This window comes from Dipteris shenzhenensis, chromosome 27 (genome assembly GCF_047967505.1).
Source record: "Dipteris shenzhenensis isolate YYH24624 ecotype China chromosome 27, Dip_SZ_1.0, whole genome shotgun sequence".
NCBI lineage: Eukaryota > Viridiplantae > Streptophyta > Polypodiopsida > Gleicheniales > Dipteridaceae > Dipteris > Dipteris shenzhenensis.
This window is the reverse complement of record NC_141622.1, coordinates 51,091,802-51,105,832: the sequence shown is the minus strand read 5'-3', so window position 1 is coordinate 51,105,832 and position 14,031 is coordinate 51,091,802. Positions and strand designations below refer to the sequence as shown.

The 14,031-nt window shown below is 42.6% G+C and overlaps 1 protein-coding gene across 2 annotated transcripts in view; it reads right to left on the bottom strand.

Moving 5' to 3' along the window:
- Positions 1-10,080, bottom strand: part of LOC147884465 (uncharacterized) — a 46,957-nt gene extending 36,877 nt beyond the window's left edge. The window contains exons 1-2 of one of the 2 annotated variants that reach the window (XM_087398527.1): positions 9,947-10,080; positions 8,814-8,902 (exon numbers count right to left, since the gene is read on the bottom strand). Coding sequence is in view for 1 of the 2 variants with exons in the window: in XM_087398526.1 (XP_087254652.1) it covers positions 8,609-8,656 (48 nt within the window). In the remaining variant the exon portion in view is untranslated. Of the gene's footprint in view, positions 1-8,608; positions 8,673-8,813; positions 8,903-9,946 lie in introns of those variants that run through there. The other variant, XM_087398526.1, reaches the window with a different exon arrangement.
- Between the last annotated feature and the right edge of the window lie 3,951 nt (positions 10,081-14,031).

Genomic DNA, 14,031 nt, shown 5'->3' with positions numbered 1-14,031 from the left:
GTTATAGAGCTTCCAAAATAAATGCAACAAATCACACCTATGGAATTGGGAAATGAGAAAATCCCTATACACTATGCTTGTACAGACAATAATCCTTTACGGATGCCCAACTTCAGCACTTGGACTCTAGGATCTACTCGGGCAGAACAGTCCGCAGCAAACCAGAACAACTTAGAAAACAACACCCAAGAGCTAGATTGCCCTCGTCCAGCACCAGACACTAGATTGGCCCTAAACGTAGCGCCCCTTTCAGTATTTCTTTATCTTTTACTCAGAAGGCGTTCAAATATAAAGAAAGTACTGCCGTGTGTCAGCCCAAAGACAGCAAACTGAATAATCCATTCACAGGCACTTCCGTCCTGCTACGTGATCACAGAAAAGGCATCCCAGTCCAGTGCAACATCCCATGGCAACCCTTCTTCCAATTTTTGACAGTTCTAACCTGGCAGCTCTGTTTCCCACTAGGGGAGTCCTAGCAAGAGAGAAATCAGCCAAATCTGTCCTGGCATCTCTAATACCCATCAAGGTAGTCCTGGCAAGACAGAGGCCAGCAAAACAACCAAACCTGGCTGTTCCTGGCAACAAAAAGGCTGGCTGCAACAAAGCAATAGGATCTGAAGGTTCTAGAAAGATTCCGGAAAGCAATCAACTGATCAGAAGGCTCGGGAACCCTAGAAGAGCAGTACGCATGAAAACGAATCTCCATAGGCAAGTTCTCTGGCACCTTGGCAGGTGAAAATCAGTAAAAACAACCCTGGAAACCTGTTGGAGGAAAATCGCCAAGCCTGGAGATCTACAAGAGAAAATCGCCAACCCTAGAAGCCTTGGATGGCCCTAGCAGATGAGACAACCTGAAAGCGACCCCGGAGCAGCCCAAATAGATACGAAATTGGAAACGACAAAACAGAACAGTCCCTTGGCCAATTGTGATTTCACAAATCAGCCCTGGCAGGCTCCTGCAACCTGCGAATCAACTGGATCAGCCCTGGAAGCATGCAAAAAGTGAATCGACCTGCCTGGGAACTCTGATGCAGCCCTGGATGAGTTGAACCAACAGCAAACGCATGTCCTAGAAGGCAAACCCTGAAGAATTGTGATTTCAGCAAACAGCTCCCGGAAGGCCCTGGTGAATTGTGAATTCATGTAACAGCTCTTGGAAAGGGCAATTTTGCAGTCTGGGACCTTGCAGGGCTTCTGGTTGATGGCAGATCAGAGAAATTGACTACGGGAAGGTGTGTGGATAGCTGCCTTTGCTTGCCCTGCAAGTCACTAGAATTTTACCCCTCTCTAACCCTCAGATCCTTTGCCTTGGCCCATGGAATTAATTGCACTGAAGTATCCTTTACAAATTTAGTCAGTTTGAAGCCAGGTCAGTCACCGTAAATTCCTGAAAACTAGAAATTCACGTCCTTGTGACAGACCCCCTCTTGAAGAACAGCAAACATCCTTGTTTGCTCGTTCAAAACAGCAAGCACAAAAATTAGAAAAATGAAAATAATGAGTGGCAAACTCTGCCAATATTATAGGTACCTGTTTAGATATGTGCTTGGAACATCAGAAATGCATAAACAGCATAGAAAAATCAGAAAATATATACAAGGTATGGCTCGGTAGAGCTCAAGATAATCAGCCATTCCAGATACATAAACAGAAGCTGACAGTAACTAGTACACTGATCCAGAAGTCTCACGGCAGATATACTGTCAGCAAGCCGTACCTCGGGTGAGACCGACAGTGTCACCAAGCGGCCTCTAGATATCAGGAACAGTCTGAACCAAGGAACTGGAGGTGCTACCTCCCTCTTGAGCATCAGACAATGCTCCAGAGCCTAAATGAGCCCCAACCGAAGTCGGCTCAAGCTGAAATGCCTCTAGGTAGAGCTGCAACAACTCAGGTGAATCTGCCAGTTCACCTTCCTCCATCCACTTCACATCAATAGCTGGATAATTTCTGAATTTAACCAGATAGTGGCAGATAACTCTACTTTTTACATTGCATTCCTTGTGTGCCAGAATCTGTTCCGGAACCAAGATTTCATCCATTTCTTCAACTTTAGGCTGTTCTTTAGGAGGCATATCCTCTGGCACGTCTCCCTGAAATGGTTTCAAAAGACTCACATGAAACGCATTGTGAATCTTCCAATGATCCGGTAACTTCAGCCTCTAAGCTACATTATTGATCTTTTGCAGAATCTGAAAGGGACCACAGTACCTCATACCAAGCTTCACATACAGCTTTCAACCATGCTTTCTAAAAGCGTAAGAGAACCCAATCATCTTCTTTGAATTTCAACTCACGACGATAACGGTCAGCGGCTCTCTTTTGCTTGTCCTGAGACCTCTGGAGAGCGATCTTGATTTTCCTGTAAGCCTCATCCGTCAGACTGTGGATGAAACGAGGATAAGAAATTCAGCGTGGTCCCCATATTTTCAAACAATCCTCTCCAGAATAAACTTGTCATCCGCGGGTCCCTATCTCTCTGATGATAGACTGTGGCATTTCATGGTATCTGAAAACATGAGACATGAAAAGCTTTGCCATCTGGTCTGCTGTAATTTTTTCACTCACCGGAATAAAATGAGCATGTTTACTGAACCTACAAATATTGGTCCACATACCATCATGACCTAACATTGTACGAGGTATGCTCGGCTGTAACAGTCGAGAGGTTTTGTGCCTATCATACTTCACTTTCTAACAGGTGATGCAAGTTCTAGCATACGCTTCAACATCACATCGCAAAGCTGGCCAATAAAAGAAGTACTCAATAGCCTTCACAATTGCATCTATTCCTCTCTGTCTTGCATAAGGAGGAACATGACTTTCAGCCAACACCTCAGCCCTCAACTGCTTTGTGACACACAAACAGCCATGCATCGACAGAAAATGATCTCAAAGAACATAATGATCAATTCTCAGCCCCTCAGACAACTGATCATATATCCGTGCAAAGTTAGCATCCGTAGCATACTACAGAAACCTATGGTTTCTTAGATACCGCATTCGGCACACGCTTCTAGAGAGTGCATCTGCAACCACATTATTGTTCCCAAGAAGAGCTGAAAGAAAAGTTGTGTTCTGACCCTGCCCTAATCTTGCCAGATTTGAGAAAGCCCTTCGCTGTCCAGTGTGATGCATGTGGCAACATTGGAGGAGTTCTTATGTAGGATGGAAGGGTCGTTGCTTATGAGAGCAAGGTGTTGCAGCCTACGGAAACGAATTTTCAGATTTATGAAAAGGAGATGCTTTCTGTAATTCATGCTCCCTCTCAGTGGAAGCACTACTTGTTGGGTGCTGATTTCTATGTTCAAACGGATCATTCTTCACTAAGGTATTTTCTCACACAGAGAAAATTATCTAAGAAGCACATGCGCTGGGCCAATTTTCTGTATATGTTTCATTTTCAGATTGTGCATGTTTCAAAAGCTGCAATTTCTTTGGAAGTCCAGCACAAAGATACTCCCTTCTTTTGCAAAGCATGCAGAGGTTAGGCAATCTCAGCAAAGTAACAAATAAACCTCCTATAGCACAAGTATAACCCAAGAAAGCTCCATACTTCATGGATGTTCCTAAGTGGTGGCCAATTCTTGATTGCTTCAACCTTCCCCAGATCCATCCGAACTCCGTCTGTGGATATCATATGCCCAAGAAAGTGAATTTCTGGCATAAAGAATTCACTTTCTTCGCACTAATGACCAACTTATGTTTTCTCGACTCGTCAAACACGACCGCAAGATGCTTTCGATGTTCTGCTTCACTTTTGGACAAAGCAATGATGTCATCGAAGAATGTGCCCACAAAGGACCTGTGTTCTCTAAAAATCATGTCCATCGTTCGATTGAATGTGGCGGGAGCATTGGTTAACCCGAATGGCATGACAAGATACTCATAAAGCTCAAAAGGCTGATCATCTTCTCTCTCTTTTTCTTTGGCAAAAATCAAATACGCAGAAATATGCTTTTTCATTACTTAAGACTAAAGTAATTGCAAAAGCGGATACAACCAGAATGGACTCTCCTTTGAGTTTTACATCAAGCACACGAGTCTTTTCCCTATGAGTGAAGGTAGCTGTTTTATTGAAAGTATCAACAATAGCCCAAAGACGGTAACACCATGGAATTCCCAAAAGCACATCACAACCATTCACAGACATGATGTAAAATTCTTCGATATCAACATAACTCTGGATATGAAGACGGAGCTTTCCAATGATCGGAGTGATGGATGTACTCAGCCTTGTAGCAGCCATGTCTGCTTGGGTAAGTGAACCCATTTCTTCTGAGCGTATACTTAGCTCATGAGAAATAAAATTTGCTTTAGCACCTGGGTCAAAGAAAAATACAGCGGTCTAATCACGAACTTTGCCCCAAGCTCTACAAAGCTCAGTATCATCTTCTTGTTTCTTATCAGTAATCATATTAGATGGCTTTTGCTTCTTGCCCTTTTGATCAGCTTTGGGTTCCACCTTCTGTTCATCTTTATCCTTCAAAGGATGCTTTCTTTTCTTCTTGTGCAAGCGTTCATGCACCTAATGGCCCTCTTCCTTGCAGCAACATCTGTTCAGCTCTCTAAGGACTTGTTTCTCCTCTTCTGTTGATCTAGTAGGCCGTCACCTGAGAACACGCCGTTGTCCTGCAACCAAAGTAGCTCTTCAAGGTCCACCAAATTTCTCCTTCTGTTTGAACTCTTTCTTCCTTTTGAACTCTTCTTTCTTGCTGCCCTTAAAGCCACTGGTCCTGCCCTGTAGCAAAGCATAAGCTGTATAGGCATTTTCTATCAATTGAGACATGTTAGAAACCTTGGACTTCATGCAAAAGTCTCGAACTCCCTTTCAGCAATCCACAGCAATATTTCTCTACCTGCTCAGACAATGGTACATGCCGCTAGGAACTAACTAGCAATAGGGCTTCCCAAAATTTCTTGTTGTATTCTTCTAGATTGCGGCACCTATCAGCATCCAATTTATGCCAAACAGTCATGATGTCAACTTCAATGTAGTGTTCAACCATGCAATTGAAAAGACCTGCTTCAACTCCACCCATGGGGTGGGTGCTCTCCCTTGCAAGAGGAGATTTGTCCATCATTGCAAAGCATTTCCCTTCAAGAAAGTGGCGGCCTTTCAAATTTTTGACGACTCCATGAAATTCCCACCTGAGTAAAGCCGCATCAAACTGCTGAATAAAAGTAAGAGCTTTCAACCGGTCTTGGTTCCCATTAAAAGTGTCAAATTTTACAGCTGAACCGCCCTCTTTATAGTCTTTCTACTTCGCCTTAGGTGTGAGATTATCATAGGCAGGTGGCTGTAAATACAGGGGCTGCATAATATTACCAAGATGAGTGGCACTCTGCCCACTACTCACAACAAGATTGACCATACCTGATCCCATTGCATTCATTCCGGGCATTCCCAAAAAAATTCCCATCATACCGGGCATAGCAGTCTACATCCCAATGTTACCATACATCACGTTAAGCATCATACTAGGCATACCTCCAAACATATGTCTTTGATAGCCTTGCATGCCAGGCTGACATCGAAAAGAAAAATTTCCCGACATCCCCATGCCTTGCTCAGGCTGTCCAACCATCACCTGAAATACTAAACCTCCATAGAAGATGGAGGTAAAGCCTACTGTCTTGAACCGAAAAATGGAAAGCTCTGGGGATTTCCCCATACATGATGAAGGAGGCATTTGCACCAGATTGCTGAGTCTTCTTCTTCTTCTCAAGCTTCAAAGGGGATCCACCAACTCTGCAAAACGTGGATCTTGCATCAACTATGCAAAAGTCTGAGCGGTTACCTGCAACTATGCTCTGAACTATTCATCTGCATTTGGCTCCTCAACTTCTTCCTCTTCATGTCGAGAACCCTCAGCGGCATGTGCTGATTCAACGGCCTGTTCCTCATCTTCCTCCCACCATGCAGTATAATCAAAAGAGCCCGTTTTCTCCTCACCATCAATGCTATGTGCCATGGCTGAAAAATTCTCCAGGCTGCAAATTTATTACAGCAACTAGTATTTGTTGTCCTGACCCAAACAGAACCACCGGCACACCCTCTTGAAGAAAATGGCGAAATCCCGGCAATGGAACCACTATAACCGGCCTTTGGAATCTTAAAAGGGCAGTGAACAGTTAATAACCAGCAAGTACTTAATTTCCAGCCACTTACAACAACTGAGCAGAATCAAAGTGATGCAAGTGTCTCCAAAAGAATGGCGGTGTGGCTGAGCAGCATCATGGTGGGTAGAAATGTTAAGAATATAATGGACAACAAAAGAGCGGCGCAGGCCTGGAACAGGGCCAATAGCTGGACAAGAGTGGCCTGAGCCAAAAAACGACGGTAGGATCAGATTTGATCATGGAGAGGCTATGGTTGAAAGAACCGCTCTGATACCAACTGTTGGAGTTGGTGGGTGAGGAGTGGGAGAGCTCAAGGAGGATAGATGTAGGAATCCATAGCTTGAAAGAGTAGACCAAAGAGCATATCTATTACCATGTAGAAGTAGCCTTATATAGCCAAAGTACAATAGATGTTGACCTCATGGATGAGATCATCTCAATTGACTTAGCCACTTGATCTGCAGGCTGTTTCTCTACTTCTTCAATTATCCCCCACAACGCACCAGGTGACCCCAAATCCTTATCTTTGGTCCACACACCCTGCCAACGTTCAGCATGATTGAACTACAAAGACAATTCTCAATCACAACAGACTGACTTCTTATCACACCTCAGTGAGTAGACGTCGCCTTGCTTTTTTAGTTGTCCAAGTTGATCTAGTTTGGACGGCTTGATCACCAAGGCATACAACTCCTGGCTTCAGATCTCACCTCCCTCTAGATCCCTAGCTCTTAGATCTCACTTCCTTGTCCCTGACACCATGGCTGAAAAACCAGAGACATGTACCCTAATTGACCTTGATACCAGCTAGACCTCCCATGCAGCAGGAGAGTGTGAACCAAAGGAAGGAAGGAGAATTCTCAGTTAGATCCAATTTCAACAGACATGTGCACTAAAAACTCTCAAAGAGACTCAGATCCGAATGATCACAAGGATTGAGTTCAATTATGAAGGCTTCTAAGGCGCAGCCAAACAGCTAGCTCAGAGCTGCACTTCGAATTATGGCTGTCTTATACCCAGAGACCCCATCTGGAATTCAGTGGTTCTACACACTACAACTTTTAAAGTATGTTCTAGGGGTTTATGCTAAGCACAAAGTGGTTGTCTTCTACTTATTGTGATTTTGATTGCCTTCTTCTTACAGAAATGGTGCTTTGATGTGATGATACAACTATTCCATCTGAAATTCCATTCACGTCTGAGAATTTAAAACAGTAAATTGAACTGCTCTACAATGTATAAGGTTTGACAAGCATGAAGCTACTCTTGATATATATATATCAACATGTTCAATGAGATTGTGCTGTGCATGAAGAGAAGCTTTGGAAGATCATAAGCCATAAGCTTCCAAACATTTTGAGAGATTTGGAGAATAAATAATGGCATCGAAGAAGACGATTTTATTAACAAAGATGACTCTTGAAGAATTTCACTTAATTTGGTTTTATAAGGATTGTAAGTGCAAGTCCCTCAACCTTATGATTTGTCTCAAAGTTTATCAAAAGCTTGGATAAAGGGAGATTCCCATCTTGACCCCGTAATGTGGTGTTATGAGTTCTTTATTTCTAACTAAGTCTCAATAGCTCAAGATTCCATGACCGGTTAATCACGCAGGTGGAGAAGAGCATATCATAAGTGACCATTCTGAGGAGGACCCATAGCAGTCCCATGATTCTGAAAGGGCAAATACGCCACAAGGCCTAAAGATGGATGTAAAAGAATAACTATCGAAAAGATGATTCTGAAATGGCAAGTATGCCACAAGGCATAAAGATGGATGCAAAAGAACAACTATGGCTCCAAGAATCTTAGTGCGGATAAATTTGTCGCTGTAAGTGAGGTGCTATATTGATAACTATTCCAACATATAACAATGGTATCATAAAACCTCTAGTTTGTGACATAAAGTGGGTCAAGAATGAGAGGGAGGAATTTGCATGATGAAAGTGAACCTCCCTCTCAAAGGCAGTTGTAGTATGCATCAACCATGTGAGCCGCATACAATATTGAGCATTATCCGATCATTGCAACTAAGAACAAAATCTACATTTTGACGTTTTCTTTACAAGTCCCAGCTCCTATTTTATTTTATAAAAACGTACAGTATGTTTTCCACTTTGTGAAATGTATGTCCAGTGCTTCCATGAATAGAAGCGACAAAAGGTCACACGGTTTGCCAATAAGCTACGAACAGAAGGAAGCTACGAATACCACCCTTAGCCACAATATTCCAGCAACCACAGGACGTTCCAATCTGGAAGTTCCAGGGTTATTTTTTGATCCCAAAACCTAGTCCATCTCTTCTTTTATACATAATCCCCTTCTTGTGATTGAGAATCATACTATCACATGGTAGGAGAAAAAATCAAAATACAAAGCATGAACAACGAAGGATAAACATCTCTCCTGGCTGGTTACAAAATAAAGGGGAACAAAATAGAATTTCATGCTACACTTCAACAGACTCCTGATATGATTATCTAACCTTCCACCAACAATCATCAACAAGAAGTGAGTTCAAACACGGCTTCATCTGTCAATCACCAAGTCTGTCAGGAAATCAAAATCAAAAATTCAATACCTGTCCACTGAGTCCAACCACTCACTTGCATTCAGGAAACCTATTTATCAGCAAACGGTCAATCACAACATCCTGGATAGTATAACCTAATCAGCCTTAGATTTCTCACATTTGGACAGGAATGTTTGATATCCTCCACACAAAATCCTCAACTGGCACACTGAGCCGCGTCAACCCTCCATCGAATCAGCCTTTCTCCTACATAACAGCAGCCATTACAATCAACCAAAACCAAAAACAGACCCCTATGAGACTTACATTGCTATAAATGGCCTTCAATTGGAGGTTGATGTCATGCAAGCACTTTTAACTTATTGCATACGAGGGAGGATAACCATTGGGAATATGTAATAAAATGGACTCCCAACATGTAATGTCCCAATGTAATAAAATGGACTCCCAACATGTAATGATGGACATAATGGCAATAAGGTTCAATATGCGTTTAAAGCTTGATGCAGAAGTTCATATATATAAAAAATTGTTTACGGGTTCAAGCCGCATAGGTCGTTCTAAAAACTACCACTCCCATGAAAGAAGACGTTTTGCTGTAATGCTCGTGCTAAGCCTTTAGGATTGGAAGTTGTCCCTTGCAAATGCACTATGGGAACGGGAATCGTCGTTCGCATATAGCTGTGCTCTTTTGGAGGGCCAACGAAAATTCAGACTTTACTACCGTGGTGAGCTTTTGTAGTCCAGGAAACAGGAGTACACAGAAATCACATTTCCGTAAGATCTGACGGCTACGACGCTTGACTGCTACCATGAACAACATTCAACGCTGGAAGGCAAAGATTTCGGAGGAAGCAAGGGCCACGTAGGCAATCACGTCAGAGATCCTGCTGCCAATATATTAGGGGTCGCGGAACCAGTCACTGGAAGTGGAACACGCAACGAAACACGGATGGGTGCGTGATCTACGTTCAAGTTGGCAGGGGATCGAGAAGGTAAAATGTCCCTAGAACTGGGGAGGCCGACAAGCGGGCGTTGGGAGCGGAGGCACCGAAGAAGGAGGGGCACGAGGCTGACAAGGCAGGGGGGGAGGTGGTGGGTGCTGAGGCGAGGGGTAGGCAAATCGAAGCAGCGAATTGGGAAGGTGGAGGTGAATGAGGAGTGGAGGGAAGAAGGGAGAGGGTGATGAAGCTGAAAATGTGGTGAGAAGGAGGGCGAAGATGACGAAGGAGGCGAAGGAGGAGGAGGAGAGTGTGAACGTGAGAAGGGAAGGAGGAGGAGGGGACGTACCGTGGGAGGAGGAGGCAGATGATGATAGGGAAGAAGGGCAATGGTGGTGGTGGTGGTGGTGGTGGTGGCGGCGAAGCTATGAAGAAATAGAAATGGTCACGTAGCAAAGGAAGAGGAGGATCTGGTGGCCGGCTGCAGGACACACAGCACAAGCAACCTCTCCTACTACTACTCCTACTACTACTACTACTACTACTAATACCTCCACTACCACCACTGCTACTATGGCCTTGCTCACAGTCTGCTTTCCTTTGCACGCCTGCCTAGCGCTGATTAATTAGCAGCAGCTGCTGCCGCACACACTACTTATCCCGCCGCACTCCTTCCTCCCCTTTCCTTAATCCTCCCCTCCCAGTCCCTCGCACCTCCTCACATGCTTCCATCACCCCAGCTTAGATCTCCACCATCTGATCAATGCTCATACCTTCCATCAAATCACTCATGATCCATAATGGTAATCGGTGGTCTCAAAGATGACCGAGCAGATTTTGGATTTGATCAGGATAGCCGGCGCGCCAACGCTAACACTACCAATCTCTGCCTCGTACACGTCTAGTAATAATCAACGCGTGTGCACCGCTTCCCCTGCCTTTGACGGTCCGGATGCAGCTCCAAGCGCCGATTCTCAATCAAAAAGTGGGCAACCAACTCTTGGCCTACGGTCGGTCATCGCCGGCGCCCCACTTTCCTCCTAGGAATTGGCTCACACCATCGAAGGGTAGGGTCGGCAAAATGACAATCTCAATTGTTGGATCAAATTTTTTTATGAATCGTAATCCGAGACCTGCCCAATTTGTCTATCGTGACACATGACCACTTTGATGAGACCAGGAAAGGTGCCCAAAAAATGGCTCACGAGCTGACCACGAGCCATTTTTTAAGGCGAAAATGGCCCCCCCCAACTCTCCCTACTCCATCAAAGCCGCTCACACTCGAAGAATTGATCCTAACCATTCGATCAACCTCCTCTATATCCAAGAAAATGATGGACATTTCAAGGTAGCTTATGCGTCACCATAGCCACGATTCTCTCCCATAGGCAAAACTTCAAGAGTCACCCATCATATCATAGTAAACTTTCATTAAAATTAGCTCCTCATCCCATCAACTTTGATAAGAGGTAGAGGCATGCAATTCTCCTTTACCTCAAACTTGCACTCACCACTTCTATCTAACACATGGACTCTACCTGCTTACATGTCAATCTCCCCACATTCCTTCCCATCTCATTCGACCTTTCCATTCAAAATCTTCTTGAGTTCATCTCCCCACCTCATGATTACAAGCCTATGCTTCACAATTGCTCAAGGTCCTCCGTTCTTGCTTGCCTTTTTAACCAATCACTCCTCACATCACCCAACCACCAAAACTTTTCACTTTCACAAGCCCAAAGACATGTTAAGCATAGTAGCCACCTTAACAAGGATTGTAGCCAATAGTAAAATACGCCTCATGCACACATGCAAGGTTGTCCATCACACCAAACCCTCCTCTCGCCCATCCATTTGGGACACGTAGTTGTAACCACACTCCCTAACATTCAAGCAAGGGAAGGTCTACAACGAAGGTCTAAGGCTTAAGGCCCGCTTTTGATCAAATTTTGTAGGTCTTTTCTTGGGCTGACCACCCCCCTTTTTTTCTAATATATAAGCTACTTTTTTCCCCAAAAAAAAAAAAAAAGCATTCAAGCTAGCTAAGGCACCCTATGTAACTATTCCAACAAGCGCCATTGCATCAACACTCGATGGCCTCACATTCGAAAAACAACATCACCAAGCCCTTTGTCTAATACAACCTACCAATGACACTATGATAACGTGGAGTGCATCATTGAACCACAAAGCTCCTACCTGACCCAACACATACCTTGTGTATGTCTACCATTGATCCACGTATCGCATCACCCAAGGTGCTTCATCCATGGCAAATTTGTCTCATAACCAAGAGTGGTACATATCATAGGAATTTTGGACAATTTTCACAAGCACATATGAAGAGACTAGTTGTTCCACTCACATGATTCTATAGATGAATTTTCAAAGACTAGGCAAGTTTGGCATCTCTATACATTATAGATTGGCTAGCATGGATAAGCCAGTGTAGCAGCCAACTAATTCTGACTCATGAGGATGCATGGTGCTAACAGTTATGCTAATGCGATTGTAATGACCCCAATAAACAAATAAAAGAGGAAGCAAGCTAGCCTTCTTATTTGCCCAAGCTCTTTAGTTCTCTACACCTTTGTCCTGTCCCTCTTATTCATCTTCTTCCTTACACTTACATGTTTTACATTTTGGTGGAGATGTCTATGCCAAGCAATCAAGTTCCACATTTCAATATTTTATGACCTATGCAACATCCTAAATACACGCAGTGCAACACTAGTCCCTTATGGGTCTTCATTTATCTCCAATCCTAATTCAACCATTTTGAAGTTAAACAGATACAAAAACAATCTATGGATGACTATGTTCCACCAAAATATTCAATTCTAAGTATACCATTTTAATTCAACCACATCTATAACTTAAGGATATATATGCAGCATGATTTGTGAACAAATATAGAAAGACAACACCCACAATTCCAAATCATGTTAGAGACACTTAGTTACACTCCTTTCAAAGCTCATTCTATCCAATTTAAATGTTGCAAACCTAACATCCAATCTGCTTCCTTCGAGCTCATTAAGAATGGGCCACAATTGTAGAGCTTGATCCAAAGCTTTTCGTAGCACACTTGGGAACACATCATTTTGTGGCTCGACGTCTCTACAAGTTGGCCAATTATCATAGATGGTTGGATATGCAGAAAGTAGATGATCACCATAGGGAATAGTGGCATCAAGGTATAAAAAATTCGATTCATCGATCAACTATCATGGCCACATGTACAAACAATACATTGACAACAACCACCTTTAAAAATCCACACGTAGTAAAAATGCACTCTTGCAAGACCTCAAAGAGACTGTATCAAAGTTTGGAGTCAAGTTCAGTCACATCTTACTTAGAGTTAATCCAAGCACCCTTGAGGATTTAAAGCTTTTTCTTTTTTTGACCAAGACTTCCAGACATTTCATACTAGACACAAGAACAACGTCCCAAACTCTAAATGAAGCATTAGTAATGTTTGCCTCATGAAATTTCCCAAAAGGCCATCTTCATTTAGCTCCAATCCTAATTCAACCACTTTGAAGTTAAACAGATACAAGAACAATCTGTGGATGACTGTGTTCCACCAAAATATACAATTATGAGTATACCATTTTAATTTAACCACATCTATAACTTAAGAATATTAATCCGAACACCCTTGAGGATTTAGAGCATTTTCTTTTACCAAGACTTCCAGACATTTCACTAGACACAAGAATAAAGTCCCAAACTCTAAATGAGGCATTAGTAATATAGCTCAAACAATTGAATTCAAATTGTCAAATTTTAAAGTAAAAATTAGTCCTTTCGTTCCTGTACTAAATACACCCAATTCTCTGCCTACACTTGACCCTTAGTTTGCCTCATGAAATTTCCTAAAAGGCCATCGCAATAAAAAAACTAAACTTTCAGATAAAGAGAGTCAACAGAGGCTAAGATGTTTCTTATGCAACCACTATGCCGTGTTGAAAATCATTGTCAATAACTTATCCAAATACAAAATGCCCAATTGATCGATTCAATTCCACCAAACACGAGATCAACTTTGGACTATACTATAGTTTAGCAGTTTTTGTGTTCCTTTTCAATCGTGTTTGGTCCAAATTTTTTTATTGTCATGATTGCAGATGTAGTTCATGAGATCCGTACACATCAAGGCTTGTGTCAACAACATTAAAAAAGAAGATGGGAAACTAGAAAATAGGTACACATGATAATATTAGATACTCAAGAGCCCCATGGTCCTATCAACCACATATCATTAAAAAAGTAGATAAACCATATTTCCTTTACATTGATGTGATAACTTTGAATCTTACACATGGCTTAAGACTATGTCAACAACCCAAAGGGAAAATATCTAATTTACAAAATGATGAAATCTGAAAAACATATGATGAAATAAGAAAAGAGGTATAGATAATACTC